At 47.3% G+C, this 19,110-nt stretch overlaps 2 protein-coding genes across 2 annotated transcripts in view; both read right to left on the reverse strand.

The window, feature by feature from the left end:
- Positions 1 to 973: 973 nt before the first annotated feature.
- On the reverse strand, positions 974 to 14,226 carry LOC106817279 (heterogeneous nuclear ribonucleoprotein R-like). Its single transcript, XM_014821935.1, is given in 12 exon segments — positions 974 to 1,111; positions 2,637 to 2,729; positions 2,732 to 2,761; positions 2,764 to 2,776; positions 3,367 to 3,658; positions 4,577 to 4,712; positions 6,449 to 6,625; positions 8,484 to 8,591; positions 10,184 to 10,410; positions 10,949 to 11,063; positions 11,106 to 11,379; positions 14,154 to 14,226. Coding segments are annotated over 11 exon segments (1,590 nt in total). The 5' UTR covers positions 11,367 to 11,379; positions 14,154 to 14,226.
- Positions 14,227 to 17,629: 3,403 nt separating this feature from the next.
- The window catches only part of LOC106817280 (M-phase phosphoprotein 8-like), a 15,328-nt gene continuing 13,847 nt past the window's right edge, over positions 17,630 to 19,110 (reverse strand). The window contains exon 13 of the mRNA XM_014821937.1: positions 17,630 to 17,685. Within this exon, the coding sequence (XP_014677423.1) occupies positions 17,630 to 17,685 (56 nt within the window). The remainder of the gene's footprint in view (positions 17,686 to 19,110) is intronic.

Below are 19,110 nucleotides of genomic sequence, written 5' to 3' on the forward strand. Positions count from 1 at the left end.
TGATTCCGAGATGCAATTTCCTGCATTCTGGGACCCAAAATGACAATAAGTTCGCACTGTGCAGTGATATTTGCTGCTAAATACATGTAGTTATTTTCAAATCATGTTATATCAATGTAACACTGAAAGAAAACACTTGAAATATCATCAAAATGATTTTTTCCCGATCGTAATAAAAATCGTAGTTGTATGCAAACTGGTCGTGGTGGTCTAAATGCAAACGAAATTCGTATAAAATACGGATAAATCGTAGTGGTTGGCATCTCTGTATATATGTTTGAACATTCACGATACACACATCTATACTCCAACAAATAAAATATGCATCGTTTAGTAGCATGGTTTCATCGAAAAACAAAAGGAACGTATTTCAGGTTGCGATTCCACAGCATGCATTCACGAAACGTTCCACGATAGTGATACCGATTTACGATTCACACGAGGAGTAGTTCCGACGCAGAGTATAATTTCCTAGATAGGTTATCTTGAAAGTATAGCGCCACGTATCGTATTGTGAAGGCTGTATCGATAAACAATCATAAACAGAGCATGAAATTAGCCAAAATGTGAACAGGCCCAGGCCCACCCACAATTTTAAACAGACCCTTAGACAAATTTAACAGGCCCTTAATTTTGTTCAATTTATTCAATTATTAATAAAAGTATTAGCTTTGTGTTTATTAGGCATACTCGTAGTATTTATGTGCACAGTTTGTATTTTAGAAGTAGACTAATTGAGCACATCATGCTATTCATGTTCTAAACGTAAAATTACAAAAACCGGCGCGCACTTATACTAGTATTACACCCATGCGATAATCTCACATACAAGTGCCTGATGCCACGCATTTGGAGGGACAGTCAACCGCCTCCTGGATTGGACCCATCTCCTTTCCCCGTTAGCATCGATAACGATTAATTATTCACATTAATTAATTACTCTAATTACGTGACTAACGAGCGTTGGCGTGACTCACCCGCGCATCATCATCAGCCGTCGCTCCTGCTCCCGCATCCGCTGCTCTTTCTTCTTCTTGTCTGTCGGCGGCTTCGCCAGCGAGATCTCCAACGTGGCGCCCTCTAGCTCTTTGCCGTTCATCTCCTCCATCGCCTGCGCGCGCGCGAAACAAAACAATCGAACGGTGAGCTTCGGTTCTTACGGCATACAATGGTACGTACACCCAGGGTGTTAGCCAGGGAAAAAATCAGGGTCACACCATCTGAGCGAAGCAAGGATGCTGGGAGCACGAAGCGCCCTAGGCAGGGTTCATAGTAGTATGACAAATGTTGAAATAAGGACTTATAAGACTTTTTCTGGAGGCCAAAATAAGACTTTTTTTTACGCAATTTCTGATAGATTCGACCGACTGATTAAAGTACACTATAATTATTTAGTATAAAGCCGTTTTCGCCGACATTCAACCAGAAATGTTGAAAAGATGATCGCTTGTGGCGAAAAATAAAGGCCTATTAACACTTTTCAAGACTTTCACCAAAAATAACTATCTAATAAGAGCCCTTATTTTTATTTTTGGCAAAATAAGTACTTAAGGACTTTGAAGACCCGCTATCGACCTGCCTAGGGGGAAAACGCGACAATTTTCAAATTTTCCCCCATGCATGGTAAAATCTGGCCGCCCTCATGCCGTCTCTATCAAATTTTATCCGTCTCATCCAAGAATAGGCCGTCCAAAAGACGAGTAGATGGGTCTCTGGCTAACAGACTGCTTACAAGTTACACCTAGTCAAAACATCGTCTCTCCAGAACTGCAGTATATTTCAACAGTTTTTCGGGACAGCGTTCGTTACCTATAATTTCTAAGATCACAGTCGAATTTTCAGTACTTTTTACTCGGTTCGAAACAGAGGTGAGGGTTTATTTTCCAAACGTTTTAGGGCCAGTCGTTTGGAGATACAAATCATAATCTTAATCTGATCTGGCCGCATCATAATCTTTCACGCCACACAATACGCATCGCTAGACGAGCGAATTCTGCAGATTTTCCAAGACTTAAGCATCCCAGATGTATTTTCTCAGGACGTTTCAGAACCGCAGCGTTTGTTCTCTACGGGGGATCGCGGCAGCGGGCCCCTTCGCAAAATCGCGCGGACGCGGCTCCGCCGGCGTTTATCAGACACGGATGTTCGTCCTCAGCGCGGACGCGTCTGCGACACAGACGCCCGCGTCGGACATATGCTTGTCAATCAACGTTCATCATCAACCGTCGGACGCCGCGCGAGGCGAAGGGGCGCCAGCCACGAGACGCGAAAGCCGCCAGAGCGCGTGCCGCAAAGAAGCCAGGGCGCGCCACGAGGACGACCGAAACCAACCGCCAAATAGTGCGCCAGAGAGAAGCTAGAGGGCGCTACGACAATACCCAGCGAACGCAATCACCGTTGGCGTCACCATTAAATTATTCCGACAACACACTCAACATCCGACGCGGCGGAAAGACAAGCCAGGCACGGGGGCCGGCCACCGGCCCGCGCCGCCGCGGCGCCGCCCCCAGGCCACCGAAGCGTGTCGCTACGCATTGCGCCGGACGGGTTAACGCCAGGGCGCGGCCGCGCGACGTACGACAAAGCGGTCGCTGCGCCGGAGGGGTCAACGCCAGGGGGCGCCGGCGCGCGCGTACCTTGACGCAGTCGTCTCCGCCTCCGTCGAAGTGGACAAAGCCCGTAGTCCCTTGATCTTCTTGACTCCGCCTCAATCTTGCGAACGGCTCGAAGAGTATTCCTTCATCTTCTCCTCGGTGACTTCGTTCTATCGAGGTTCCTTACGTAGAGGCCGCGTTAACCTGATGCGAAGTAGGAAGCTCAGGTTAAGGCATGAGAGAGGGCATGTGGAGAGAGAGAGAGCTCAGAGAGAGAGAGAGATGGAGAGAGGAGAGAGAGGGAGAGAGAGGAGTGAGAAAGGGAGTGAGAGGCGAGTGAGAGGGCGAAAGAAGAGAGAGAGAGAGAGAGAGAGAGAGAGAGCAGAGAGACGAGAGAGAGAGAGAGAGAGAGAGAGGAGAGAGGAGGAGAGGGATGGAGGCGGGGGGGGAGGGAGGGAGGGAGGGAGGGAGGAAGGGAGGGAGAGGGAGGCGAGGGAGGGAGAGAGGGAGAAAGAGAGAGAGGGAGAGGAGAGAGAGAGAGAGAAGAGAGAGAGAGACAGAGAGAGAGATCGAGACACAGAGAAAAATCTCTTGAAAGCTGCGAGTGTCAGTGAGATTTTTGAGCCGTGGCAAACACACATTCCACGAGTTGCTATCTCGACGTTTACTGTTCACCAGAGGAAACGGCGGGAAGCACAACTTCGCACGTGTCCCCGAGCTGAATCTGTGATTCTAGAACCCCCCCCCCCCCCGTCACAGCCGAAGCAGATACACGGGATTCACGTTAAGTGCCCCCTGGAAGCCGACATTAATACCAAACGGCCGTGACCTCCACCGACCCCCACGACCTCCACCGACCTGTGACATCGTTGCCTCGTCCGGCTCCTCTATGGGGTCGGCCCAGTCGACGATGATGTCGCAGTTCCACGGGCGTATGCGGCCAGTGCTGAGGCGACGCTTGGCGAGTGAGGCGGCCTTGTGCGACTCGTACTCTAGGAAGCAGAACCCGCGATTCTTCTTCTTGTCGTCAGGGGAGCTGTAGATGATGACCTCTACCAGGCCCGCTGCCAACACACACACACACACAGATATATATATATAAATACATGTAACTATCCCACACGATCACCTTTACGCCCGCTGCAGACACACACACACATTATATATATTACTAGACGAGAGGCACTCACAGAAGTGCTACCTCCCGCGAGCATGTACACATGTATGTGCTCTGCTGGTGGCGGCTGCTGACTGACTCGCCTGCTGCTGACTCGCCGCTCGCTGACTCGATGCGCTATCAATCGCGCGCGGCCCGCTCCGCTGACGTCCGCGCTATCAATCGCGCCGCGCGGGCTGGACACACACACACAGCATGAACACACACACGAGAGCGATTGCATGACCTCCGTTGCGCGGAGGTAATAATATGTATGTATATATATATATATATATACACACACACACACACACACACCTAGTTCTGGGATGTATAGGAACTATGCCATGCTATCACCATGACCAGGACTGCTTCCGACAAAGACGAGAATATGAATCTGGATAGACTCGTATGTGACCACATATATATACAGATAGGTAATGATAATAAATGTTAACATTACGTATAATACGTTAAAAGAAACGATCCAGCTATAAGTGTCAGTGAGATTTTTGGGCCGTGACGACCGGTCGGCGTTGCACGGAGTTGCTATCTCGACGGTTTTACTGTTCACAGAAGAAACGCGCGAAACACACTTCGCACGTGTCCCCGAAGCTGAATCTGTGATTCTAGAACCCCCCCCCCCCCACGCTCACAGCAGATACACCGAGATTTACGTTAACGAAATGTATGATATTATACGTAAACTGCTATACGTGACGCTTTAATGCGTTCTCCAAAAGCACGACTAGCAACGAACACCAACGCAAAGCATCCTAAGAAACGTCGTCGTCATTGTAATCGTCATCGCGACGGCGCCACTTACACGTGTGCTGACAGAACTCTGCTGATATCTCTGCGCGATCTCGATTCTTCGGAATGTTCCCGACGAATATGCGCTGATTGGCCACCGATATGTTCACCTTGATCTTCTTGCCCTTACGAATCTCGTGCCCGTCGATCTGCGAACGCGGGAAGCGAGAGAGTTCGAACCAGTTACGCACGGGCGGAAGGCGATGGGAAGGGATGAATTCGCGATCACTCATTCACTCGTGCACTCGCACGCACGCACACATACGCACGCACACCACTCATGCACGCACGCATCGCACCCTCACGCCGCACATGAGGAATTCAGATTATATATAAATCGTGGCCTCAGATATGTTATCAGGTTATACATTATCATTCCGTATAACACGTTAGCACAGCGTTAAAAGATACGATCCAGCTATAAGTGTCAGTGAGATTTTTGGGCCGTGACGACCGCGTCGGCGTTGCCACGGAGTTGCTATCTCGACGGTTTACTGTTCACAGAAGAAACGGCGGGAACACAACTTCACACGTGTCCCCGAAGCTGAATCTGTGATTCTAGAACCCCCCCCCCCCAACGCTCACAGCCGAAGCAGATACAATTTCCATTAAGCGTCCCCTGGAGGCCAGCTCAATAAACACACAAGAACTTTAGTCGGGTGCCCCCAGAGGTCAACTCCTGAGTACACACGGCCTCATACATACATCATTACAAACATAGAACTCAAGTTAAAGTGATTACGTTAATAATAAAAAAAAAAAATCCCACTTTTTCACAAATATAAGCAATTCTGTTCACTTTTATGGTTAAATTGCTGCCATTATACTTCCTATTTTACTATATTGTTCGATGTGCACTACACACTCGTGACTCATACATAGCCAATAGCAAGCAATGATTGTCAGAAAACATAATATCAAATCATCCAGGTTTTTTGGATATTTAACTTATCTATCTTATTTATCTTATCAGGTAAGAATTTGACGATACGTTTAGTCTCGTTAGTTAAAAAAATGGCAACAAAAATTTTACAAATTTTACCATAGAAAATTCGTGACGTAATCACTTTAAGCCTCACAATGCGCATCAAACCGCTAAAACTTCTCCAGTACTAGACTAGCAACTACTTTGTGGCATGCCATATCACACTCCTTATGACAAAATAAACTCTAGTTCCTCCCATTTGACTGCGCGTTCCCAACAAGAAAGGGTGCGAAATCAGGTAATCAGGCGCAACGCTAAATTGTTTCAAACAACATAGCATCGACTTGGTTTGGTGACGTCACAGTGTCTACAGGGTGTTGAGGCAAATAATGTTTTGTCCCGGGTAAACTGTTTGCATAGTGGCGACAGTGCATAAGATAGTTGTAGTATTGTAACCTGCTGTATTGTAACATCAAAGACTATTAAGAAAGTATTTATGGGCAGCGTAATAAACGTGAAAATAACGTATTGATTTTAGGCTTGATATCGCTAACAGCGCGAACATTGCGCTAGCAGCGTGCAAGCGAAAAACGCACACGGGCCGTAGAAATCTTTGCTACACCCGCTGGACAGTTGCCTGGCAGAGCAACGCAAACGTGTCAACAACATCGGAGAATTTGAACAACAGTGGAGGTATTTTCAAATACCTTTTATAAGACAATGCGCAGTGAAATGGGAGGCACTAGAGTTTATTTTGTCATAAGGTAGTGTGATTATTCATGCCACGAAGTATTTGCTAGTCTAGTACTGTAGAAATTAGCGTTTGGATGCGCATTGTGAGGCTTTAAGCTCCTTCCGATGGCGGCCGCAAATACGCACCTTCGATCAAGCTCCCCCTGGCGGCTGACAATACACATACACAACTCCCCCCACACCACAGAACGCCTCCTGGTGGCTCACCCGTTTGACGGCCTCGGCGGCGCCCTCTTTGTCGCAGAACGTGATGAAGGCGTATCCGCGATTCTGGCCCGTCAGCGGATCCATCATTAGACGCAGATCCCAGATCTTCCCGCACGGCTCGAACACGGGAACCAGCTCGTCCTCAAACATGTCCTTGGGAATCTTCCCGCAGAAAACCTGGAAGCAAGGGGGAAGAAATCACGACTTGAGCTGCGAGCAGAAAAAAATCTTAACAGGGGGAAAAAAATTACGACTTGGATTTAGAAATCCTTGGGGATGTTCCCACAGGAAAGCTGCAATAGTGGGACAAATTCATGACATAAGTTGAAGTCTTCTTAGGAATGTTCCCACAGGAAAGTGGCTAGAGGGGGGAAGAAATCACAAAATGGGTCTAAAAATCCCTGGGAATAATTATTCTGGAGGAAAGCTGCATGCAAGGGGAAAGAAGTCACGACTTGGGTAAAAAAATCCCTGGGAATAATTCTACAGGCAAGCTGAGTTCATGAAAAACACGAGTTCAGCTCGTTTCTAAGCGTCCTAAAAACTCGTCTGTTCCGCTAAAAAATATGATGGACGAGGGTGAAGGAAAAAAAACATAGAAAACTTTCTACATCAATGAACATCTGAAGATTCTCGTGAGTCTTTCTGGATGAAAAGACATTTACGCTACTAAGAATAGGGCCAAAGGCAGGACATGTTTCCATGACTTTTCTAGAACTTATACGGTCTATTTACTAGTACCCTGAGGTTCAAGGTAAATACAATCTAACGATCTACAATAAGTTAATAAATTCTTGCCTCAAGCAGGTATTATTCCGTCTCAGACAGCAAGCTGTTATTGCTATATCGTAAGTACAGTGGAACCCTGATTTTACGTGCCCTGATTTAACGCGAATTCGGTTATAACGCGATGAGTCGTTGGACACCATTTTTTGCTCTTATATAGCCACGTATATATATAACCTCGATTTAGTGCAACCCCGCTTTTTTCGCGATGACATTTTATGGACCCCAACCATTGCGTTATAACGGGGCTGCACTCACTGTGTATAATACTAGGCAGGGGAAAAATTTATTTTTCAGGTGCTACTTTTCAAGCTCGCGTGCATGAAAATAGCACTCTAAAATTCGGTTTCCATTGAACTCTATGCAAATTTACGGGGGCTCTTTTTGGCATTTCGGGAGCTAAATCGCCCTGAGCCCCTGTGTATTTTTTTCACTGATACTTGGTATATAATGTCAACTCAACAGATGTGCCCAACTTCCAGAACCAACTTTACAGGATTAAACGTAATAAAAGCCCACATTTCAGGTCTTTCTGGCCCCACAGCCCATTTCCATGACCCGTACGAATGACGAGACACACAATGCGTTCACCTACAGACAATAGTGGTAATCAAGGAGCTAAATATAACAAATACTAAATACTACAACAACAATAAATACAACAATAAATACAAAAACAAATACTAAATATAAATAAGGAGAGGAAGCGGATTGGCTGTGCGCTTTTCGCCTCAAGGGCGCCATCTATGGACCATAATCAGCTGAAACGACTGTGCAGACCGAACCCAGACACAATAGAAGTTCACTAAACTGTTCTAGAGTCTCTGCCGAACCCAAATTTGGGCCAGATATGGCGGCGCTTCCTCTCCTTGTTATATTTAGCTCCTTGATTGTGGTAACAGTTGTCAGTGAGATTTTTGAGCCGTGGCAACACAACATTGCCACGGAGTTGCTATCTCGACGGTTTACTGTCCACAGAAGAAACGGCGGAAACACAACTTCACACGTGTCCCCGAAGCTGAATCTGTGGTTGTGGACCCAGAACACACGCGTATTGTCGATTGAAAATATAGACGCCCCTTTGAGTGAAACCCTTCATGCCCCGCATTAAGACGAACGTCCCAGCATCCTCATCGCTGCCGTCGACTCCTCCTCCCCTTATCCCTCCTCTTCTTCCTCGCTCCTCCTCCTCCCCCTATCCCTCCTTGCTCCTCCTCCCTCTATCCCTCCTCCTCCTCCTCCTCCTCACCTCACATCCCGTTCCGGGGGGCGGTCCCTCAGCGTCCGGCGGAGGCCCTCCGTACTTCCTCTGTCCTGTAGTGACGTCCAGCGTGTAGCCGGTCCGACTCAGGATCTCCTGTTGCGTCCGAGAAGAGAGAAAAATATACAGCCTGGATTAACACGCGCGAAGTATCGTGTGTGCGTGTGTCTGTGTGTGCGTGTGTGAGTGCGTGTATATGTGTGCGTGTGTGTGTGTGTGTGTGTGTGTGTGTGTGTGTGTGTGTGTCTGTGATTGCATGCGTGCGTGCGTGCGTGCGGGAGGTGTGTGTGTGTGTGCATGTGGGTGAGTGCGTGTGCGTGCGTTTATGTATATCGGGGTAAATACACTTAAGGCATAACATTTCCCCAGTTTCATCGTGATTTAGAACGTCAATATTTTTCCCGATCGCAATGCTTCCGTTGACTAGTCGTTGCATTCCGTCCTCATCACTGTAGTATGACGGCCAAGTTTCCGCAACATTAGCACCAGAGACCAATTATCAATGACTTTTCAGACCCCAAAAAATGGTATTTAAAAAAAATTGTTTACACGACCTGTACAAACCATTGGGAGAACGTGTATTACGACCACCAGTACCGTGTGTATGTGGCAAACCCCATATGAAGCTGTTCAGAAACTTGGGTATATGTGGTCCACAGTGTGTGTTCACACTCGGATTATATATAGTAATCATCACAACAGCTTCTGTGCGTAACCTTCCCGCTCCAGCTCTCTACTCTCTAGTTCTACTGTTAGTCGCTCTACTTTAATCTGTAAGTCTGTTATACTTAGTTCTCTAGTTCTGTTCTCTCTACTGTTTCTCTGTTTCTGTCACTCCTGCAATCTCCTCCTCCGTCCCTACCTTCCGCCATCTCTTCCTCTTCCGTCCCTACCTTCCGCCATCTCTTCCTCTTCTGTCCCTACTTTCCTCCCTCTCTTGCTCTCTTCGCCTCTGTCCCTACCTTCCTCCCACTTGCTCTCTTCCACTCTGTCCCTCCCTTCCTCTCCCCCCTTCATTTTATCCAACTCCAGCTCCCTCCCTCTGTCCCCTCCTTACTCTCTAGCTCTCTTCTCTGTCCCCTCCTTCCTCTCTAGGTCTCTTCTCTGCCCCCTCCTTACTCTCTAGCTCTCTTCTCTGCACCCTCCTTCCTCTCTAGCTTCCTCCCTCTGTCCCCTCCTTCCTCTCTAGCTCTCTTCTCTGCCCCCTCCTTCCTCTCTAGCTCCCTCCCTCTGTCCCCTCCTTCCTCTCTAGCCCTCTTCTCTGCCCCCCTCCTTCCTCTCTAGCTTCCTCCCCTCTCCTTCCTTCCTCTCTAGCTCTCTTCTCTGCCCCCTCCTTACTCTTTATGTCTCTTCTCTGCCCCCTCCTTCCTCTCTAGCTCCCTCCCCCATCCTGATCGCGGCGGCATCGTCGTACCTTCAGCTTTGCCTCGTCCGGTCCCTTCGCCTGACTGATCTGATCTCCCTTCATGCGATTCCTCTCTAGCTCTCTCCCTTCTCCCCATCCTACACCCTCTCGCTCCCCTCACAGATACTATGGCGGCATCGTCGTATCTTAAGCTTTGCCTCGTCCGGTCCCTTCGCCTGACTGATCTGATCTCTCTTCATGCGATTCCTCTCTAGCTCTCTCCCTTCTCCCCATCCTACACCCTCTCGCTCCCCTCACAGATACTATGGCGGCATCGTCGTACCTTCAGCTTTGCCTCGTCCGGTCCCTTCGCCTGACTGATTTGATCGCCCTTCATGCGATTCCTCGTCCGGAAGGTCTTCAGCATGCCGCACAGGTATGCGCTCTTGTTTGTCACGTGCTCCAGGTTCGTCTCGCGGAACTGCTTCAGCACAGTGCAGGCGCCCTCTACCGGGAACTCCTTGAGGGCGTCAACGGCGCGATCGTCCAGCTCCCCAGACGTCATTATGCCTGCGACATTAATTAATAATCGATAATTAATTAATATAGATTATAATTGATGAGTACCGTAGATTTCATTTTCAAGATTGCTCCAATCGCCGCCGAACAAGTCACTTCCAAATACAAGACTAACGAAGCGCAACAACTAATTATTCAGCTCACGATTTCTCCCTTCCGCTCCCTCCCGAGCTCCTCTTTCTCCTCATTTCACAGTTCGCACATGCGCTCCTCTCACTCTCTCTTCCATTGAAATCTCCCTTTGCTCACTCTCCTATCACCTCCCTCTCTTCTCCAAATTCTCCCCTTCACTCACTCTCCTCTTCTATCAGTCTCATAGAAAAATAGAAATCACCTCCCTATCACCTCCTCTGTCACCGCCACACTCACTTTTCTCTCTCCTCCCCATCTCCTCCCTTGCCACTGTGCTCACTTTTCTCTCTCCTCCCTATCTCCTCCTCCATCACTGCCACACTCACTTTTCTCTCTCCTCCCCATCACCTCCACCTCTCCTCCCTTGTTACCGTGCTCACATCCCTGTAGAACTCACCCTCCTGGTATATGATCTCGATCTCGGTCGCGACCTTGCCGTCCAGTCCCTGCCCCGTCAGCTTCGCGTAATCTTCCGACTGCTCTGCTGCCGCCGGCTCCTCCTCCTCCTCTGCCTCCTCCTCCTCCTCCTCCTCCTCTTCCTCCTCCACCGCCGCCTCCTCCTCCTCCTTCTGCGTCACCGTGTCCGCCGCCGGCGTCTCGGCCGTCGTCGGCGCAGACTCCGTCTCCATCGGTTCATCCTCTTCTGGCCCCGCCTCGGTGCTGCCCTCTGCTGCCACCTCCGCCGCCGGCGCGGGCGCCTCCTCCGCGGGTGCCGCCTCCGCTTCCGTCGTTGTCGTCGCCGCCTCGCCGGCTGGGGAGGTCTCCCCCTCCCCCTCCTCCTGCTTCACGACCACGTCATTTTCCATGTCCGACATGATGACCTCCGACCTGCCGGGGAACGAGAAAAGAAGGCGCGCGCGCGTCGAGTCAACGTTCTCAAACAAGTTCGGTATTAGCCACGAACGAGTATTCTGGGAGTGCAGAAGAAATATTTGGGAGTGCAATTTTCTTGTAAGTGTCTCTATGTGAATATTTTTGGCCGTGCAGTTTCAAAACGGACCGCGCAAATCACGGCTGCACGGCTCGCTGGCTAACACATTGTCGCCAAGTTCGGTATTGTTCGGCACGTTTGTCGTCTGTGGTCACAACATTTTTTGGGGGGGTTCTGTCTTTAAATGTGTTTGTCATTTCTGTTTACGCCCTACTCCGCAGAGAGTAGATCGCTCCCCGACATCTCGTATTAACCTGAAGGCGGCGTCTGCCTCTCCCAGTGACAAAAACGGCCCGTATTTCGATGTGCGTGCGCCCGCGTCGCGCTGCCGTCGGATGATGCAGAGTCGCGATTCGTGCCACGTTCGTTGCGCCGCGCGTCGGAATTTTTAGCACGACGCAGCGACTATTTAGTGTGCGTCAAAACGGGGCGTTTTTATCCGGGGGAGGGAGGCATACATTTGAGATTCGCGCATCAAATCGAGATCAACATCACGTTTTATGGGTTGGAATGTTTTTTGAGCGCGCCGGCACATCGAAACAGCCCCGGGCATTTTTTTACTGGGAGAGGAGGATGCCGCCTTCAGTTTAATACAAGATGTCAGGGAGCGCTCCACGCTCTGCTGAGTAGGCCGTAAACAGAAATGAACAAAGAAGAAAAAAACAAAAGACGACGTGTTAGCACAGATAATTATAGCTAGGCGAGACAGAATAAAAAAAAGCCATTAGACAATGCACAGATAAAGCATTTTCCACAGGAGGTTGTGTCACTAAAATGTTAAGATTAAATTTAAAAATTTTAATATGTTATCCTGGCTAATAGCTAGATAAAATATTTTTTTTAAACTCAAGAGCACAGAAACCGTACATATAACATTTATGCATTTTTTGTCACTGGTAGTGGTATCTACTATCTGGATGCCGACTGTACGAACGTAGAAGTTTAAAAAAAATGTAAAGGCATTAGCCTGGCTAATAGATAGATAGATAAGCAAAGATCAGACAGATATGCAGGGTTCTCCAAGCCTTTTCATTATAGCATGGGGGTGCTGCCTTTACGGTCCTAGTTTTAGCAATTTTTAGCAAATTTTAGCACGGCGGCTATGATATTTAGAGTGGTGGGTGCATTTTAGGGTGGCGGGGCTCGACGATAGCCTGGCGGGCCGCCAGGCTATAAGTGCTCTTGGAGAACCCTGATAAGGTATTAATTTTGGTTAGTCATAGGTGTTATGTAGGGCCGTTACCGATATCCAAACGACAAGAAAAAACGAGTTCAACAAAAAACAAACCAAACAACATGCAGATAAGATAGCTCGGGCTACGCGCGTTAGCTAGGGTATGTAGGATCGGTACCTAGCATCAGACTGTATGGTACAGCAGATAGGTGTTATGTAGGGCCGTTACCGATATCCAAACGACAAGAAAAAACGAGTTCAACAAAAAACAAACCAAACAACATGCAGATAAGATAGCTCGGGCTACGCGCGTTAGCTAGGGTATGTAGGATCGGTACCTAGCATCAGACTGTATGGAAGAAAATAAAAAACAAATGAAACAGAAAGAAAACACGACACAGACAGCCTAGCCGCTGGCGTTGTCCGTGCGGAATCGTAAACGACCGCCGAAAAAAACAAAATCCAAAATTAGGAACACTCGCTGACACACGATCAAAGACAAAGACCTCGTGACCCCGAAACCGCTCGCAAATTCGCGAGGGGGGGTGGGGCATCGATGGCGACTGGATGACGTGAATGTTAGAGCAATGACTGCAGTGCATCCACACTGTACACGCGTCGGTTCAAGGATAAAAATGATGTCCAGGACGGTGATTGGATAGGATGATGTTTATTACTGGACATGCTCTCTATCCTTGAGCCCATGCGGCTGCCACACGTATCGGGTTACCTAGGCAATGCCTGCCGATTCCACCTCAAAAGCCGTTCAGAAACTTAGGTATAAGTGGTCGTCAGCGTGTGTGCACATACACACACTCTCTCGACTTGCTATGTCATCACAACAGCTTTTCGTGGGGGGTGGGTATCGGCGCCGTGCATTTTACGATTCACGGAATCACACGTGGTGAGATGTGCTACTCGAACCATCATGGCGTACAGTGCAAAGTGGAAGATGGCAGAACCCTTTCCTTTTATGGATGCCATCAATTCGAATTCACTTTCCACTAATTATTCGCTTCGTTTAACTATTTTGTTCGCGAAAACGCACGCGATTCTACCTTAGCTCGCGGCACTAGACAGGATTTTACGAGAAATATGTTAATTTGTCGGTTTCCGTAAATCGACAATTTCAAACACGTGACTTTCCGCAAAGCATGTACACGGGTGAACTTTCCGCCTGGCGCTACCGGGAGATAAATTAATACTCAAACGTTTGACAATTTTACGACGAACGTGCGCGCACAGAAAACGCGAAGACGTAACGTTTCGTCCGAAACGTGTCTCAACACTCCGGTGGTGGAGAAGAGAGTCACGTTACAAATGGTTTTAGACAATAAAAAACATGTTTTCTCCCAACGGGCGCGGCGAGCGAGGCAACCGGCATGGTTTCAACTTTTCACGCGCGTAGTGCTAAAACTAAGCGACCAAAAAATAAATTAGTATCGCAGACCGAAACCTTGCACAATTGTACTATTAAAAGCGTATGAACGAATTTACCTTGACCAATACTTGCGGAGAAATTTGTAGACAAAGACAAAGTATGACAAATTTGAGTATGGCGGCACCTGACGCTAAGTCCGCGAGAGGGGGCTAACCAGACATGAAACACGGGCAAAATTTAACAGCGTAAAATCTACAGAGTTCATAATAATCTATCAGACAATTTTATTATTCAATTATTTAAAATTTAACATATAAGTTTGTGCTTCTAATTAGGAAATAATCTAAAATTATATTTTGCTTGAAGGCGTGGCTTACGTAGTAAACAAAGCAATGTATCATGGGATATCATCATTTTGATTCTGAAGCGATTTGTAAATTATTTACACATGTGAAATAATAATTAAATCACTATAACTATGTGGATGAATATAAATTACGTAATTTGTACACATAAATGAGTAAATAAGTTAACTAAATTTGCAGTATCTTGATATTAGGATTTACATATAAACCCAATAAATTACTGCTTACACTTTTACACTTACACTACAGTCACAGTCACGGAGCTTAGCTTGCTCAAATTTGATAGGCCCCTAGGCCATTCTGAAACACTTTTTGAAGACCGTCACACATACGTGACACATGCACTTGGAACGTCTCAATAAAAAAAAAATGTAAACATGAAATGTATTTACTACCAAAGTCTTAATGTTTCTCTACTCTATTTCGCCTATTAGTATTATTGCCGATAATTACCCGAAAATGCCGGTCAAATGCTCATCTGCAACACACAAGTACACCGCCCGCCCGCCCTGTGCACAAACAACATGAATACATTAATGTTGAACACACTTACACAGGTGTACTTGTGTGTTGCAGATGAGCATTTGACTAGCATTTACGAATTACGGGTAATTATCGGCAAAATAGGGTAGAGAAACATTAAGACTTTGGTAGTAAATACATTTCGTGTTTACATTATTTTTTTTAATTGAGACGTTCCAAGTGCCTGTGTCTCATGCATCGCAATGTTGCAATAATAGAAGTTACTGCCGTATTAGGCTCTATAAATACTATTTAGAGAGTGGCTATATGCCCGGCAGCCGGCATATATCTGACGGCTGCTGGGCACGGTGTTCGATTTCCTAAATGCCCGGCAGTTTTATCTCAAGTAAACAGAGGGTTGAGGTGAGGGTTAGGCGTTAAACTGCCGGGCATTTAGAAATCGAAGACCGTGCCCGGCTGCCGGGCATATAGCCACAGCGTACTATTTATCATTAAAATGTTAAATTCTCCGTAGCGTTTTACGAGTAGAAACATGAACGTCATAAACTCATCCTTGCAATCTGTTTTTTTTGCTTTGTTTTCAAATCAAGTTTTAGTTTTGAAATCCTGACAAATCCATTTCAATCAAAATTAACATCCATCAAAATTGATATCGATAGCAGATAAGATAGCAATGTGGACCGGCCCAACAATTAAATTGAGAATGAATCATGGTTTGTCTTCAACTAATATGATAATTTTCAACGTGATGGTTATAATTTCGATCGATCTCAATAAGGCATCTCACAGGCAAGTTAGCAAAACTCCTTTTATTAAATTATTTTTGTAAACATTTACAAAACAAGATGGGTATGGAACGTAAGAAACCGATATGTTAACTTAACAGTAGGTATACATTCTATAGTTACGTCAAACAATAACGTTATCACGTACACCACAACTAAAACATAGGTGGAGCTAGCTGCGCTCAAGTGGTGTCATGTCATCTGGATACCATACATTAACCTACTAATACTATTAAGACTATATTATTCACCGGTCTACCCATGACAGTACAAACATAATATCCCATGCATCTGCATAACACTGAATCACGTTCTAACTATTCATATATTACACCTGTACAGTGAACAACAAACGAACGAGCTACAAACTGAAACATTATTCATACACGGTATTGCACGGAGGCACGCACGCACACGCACTATACTGACAAGGGGCAGACATCGTTACTACATTTTCACGATCATATCGTATGTACAAAAGAAATGCACTTTGCATCGCTCGCGCACTATGCGACTACATCGCATCTTGGGCGCATAGCCACTTGAACATCACATTTAAATCTGTCGAAAAACGCGTCTCTACCACGACAACAAAATATTAATCCTTTCCTAGATAAACCCGTCTCTTTCTCGTGCGTGTGTAGACGCGGAGCGGTGTACGCCGCGAGGGGGTTCGCGTTATCGCGCTTCCAAGTCGGAAGAAAAATGAGAGCCGGCGGGGGATCTCGGAAGCGACAGAGCGCGTGGCAACGCGTTGCAACCCCCGACGGACGACGGGAGGACGCTCCGTCGTCCGGCAACGCCCCGACGGACGACACGCGAGAGCTCGTCGTCGCACCCGGCTCCGAGACGACGCCAGAACCTCGTCGTACGGCAGACGTGCAGGGCGTCGAACTGCTCGCGGTTTCTCTCCCGCGTCTGATCCCCGAGGAGGGGGGGTTCAGTCGCTCGTGCCGCGCCTCCGGCGGCGCCCCCTGGGGCGCTACGGCGTTGACTGGGCCTTGTAAGCGCAGACGAGTGTTTGGCATGGACGCAGCGGCAGGGATGGTGTTATACAGTATTCGTTCTCTGCAGTCTCTTGAACGGACAGAAGGACATCACAAAGTGGCCCTCCTGTAAGCGTGAAACGAAGGAAGGCAAGATGAGAAATGCGTCAAGATTGATGATGATAACGATACCAGGTTTTCTACTGAAACAAGTGACCCTCATGGTGCGTGAAACGACGAAAGAAGATAAAATACTCTCTGCGTTATACATCTGAATAATGACAATGATAATGATAACCCGAGCTGAGAATTAAAGCCGATATACGAGGTCAGATATATATATCGGCTCCTTGATTCATGATTTTATAATATTAACGCTTTCATAGGTTTTTTCGGAAAATTTTCATAGGCTGTTCACGATTTTCATAATAAAGTGACGAGCTATTCGCAATCGGAGTGCAAAGTCTTGCTTAAAATTCATGTATGTGGTTGATTTGTCCCCCCCCTCATAAGGCACTCATAAATATTAGTCTTCAAAAGTCCTAGGACTATAACGAAGACGGGAAGAGGAAGGTGGAGTCAAAATCGAGTACGATCCAACACGCGGATTGCAGTGGCGAAAATGCAATTTTGGCATTTTCCCACGATGTTTTTTATAATGTACTTTCCACGACTAGCTGCACAAAATTTTACTAATATACTTCAGATACAGATTGGCGCCACGAACAGAATTAGCCGGAGATGGTGCAATGTCGGAACTTTCTTTTATTTGATCGGCATCGATACGACAAGAACTGAATAAAATAAAATAAAATCGAGTTTACAATTCACTCCGACATGCACATTTTGCTAACGATTCCGCTGCATAGATGGCGCCAGCGCTACTCAACGCTGTCAGAGCGCGGCTTGGTCGATGCCGTCGTTTGAGGTGTGACAGAGTCGACGAGCCGCACGCTGCCGTACAGCCTACACTTCACCTCCTGTGGGGCAACACCGCCGCGTGAGCAATGAACAGTAGTGAACCAATACCCTACACAAAGCAGAAACCCCGATGTTATATATATAGACTTATTAATACCAAATACACGACCCTGTGCAGGTGCTAACATCCATTATTTACCCAGTGCCAAGATCCTACCTTTGCGTCCAAGATCTCACCAGTCCAATTCCTACCCAGTCTTTACGCTTAACCAGTCTCACGTCCTACCGAGTCCACACCCAGCAGCCATCCTTTGATCTAACACAAGGCAAACGGTCCTACTGAGCTCAATATACCGTGCAGTCCATTATTCACCACCATCAAAGTCCCACCCAGTCCGAGCTCCCACCCAGTCCTAGCTCAGTCCTAGCTCCCACTCAGTCATTATATAACCTCATCCACTGTCCCACCCGTCCTAACCCAGTCCTACTCCCACTCAGTCCATTACTATAACCTCATCCACTGTCCCACCCACTCTAACCCAGTCCTAGCTCCAGTAACTCGTCCATTATACAATCCTAATCCACTGTGCCCACCTCAGCTCCTAACCCAGTCCTAGCTCCCAGCCTCAGTCCATTATATAAACATCAATCCACTGTCCCACCAGTCCTCAACCACAGTCTAGCTCCCAGTAACTCAGTCCATTTATACAACACTCATCACTGTCCCACCCCAGTCCTAGACCCAGTCCTAGCTCCAATCAGTCCTTTATATAACCTCATCCACTGTCCCACCAGTCCTAACCCAGTCCTCGACTCGCACTCATCCAAATTAATAACCCCATCGCAACTGCCCACCCGTCCTAACCCAGTCCTAAGCTCCCAGTTAACGCTCAAGTCCATTATAAAGCCTCATCCAACTGTCCCACCCCAGTCCTACCCAGTCCTAGCCCCAGTAAACTCAGTCTTTATATAACCTCATCCACTGTCCCCACCCAGTCCTAACCCCAGTCCTAGCTCCAGTAACTCAGTCCATTATATAACCTCATCCACATGTCGCCACTCGAGTCCTAACCCAGTCTTTAGCTCCCCACTCAAGGTCCATCTATATTTACCACCATCAACACGGTCCAGTCCCTAAGTCCCAGAACTCAGTCCATTAATTAACCTCATCCACTGTCCCACCAGTTCCTACCCCAGTCCTAGCTCCCACTCAGTCCATTACGTAACACCCATCAAAGTCCACCAGTCCTAACCAGTCCGTAGGTCCCAGTAACTCAGTTCCGATTCATATAACCCATCAAAGGTCCCAGTAACTCATGTCCATTATATAACCTCATCCACTGTCCCCCACCTCTAACCCAGTCCTAGCTCCCATGTACTCAGTTCCATTAATAGTAACCTCATCCGACTGTTCCCCATCAGTCAACACAGTCCTAGCCCCACGTATGCATTACTACCCCGATCATGTCCCACTCAGTCATTGATAACGGTTCGGCTCACCAGGGGGTCGGTACGTCCGCTCGTCCCGCAGCG

Source organism: Priapulus caudatus, unplaced genomic scaffold (genome assembly GCF_000485595.1).
Source record: "Priapulus caudatus unplaced genomic scaffold, Priapulus_caudatus-5.0.1 Scaffold1660, whole genome shotgun sequence".
Lineage (NCBI taxonomy): Eukaryota > Metazoa > Priapulida > Priapulimorpha > Priapulimorphida > Priapulidae > Priapulus > Priapulus caudatus.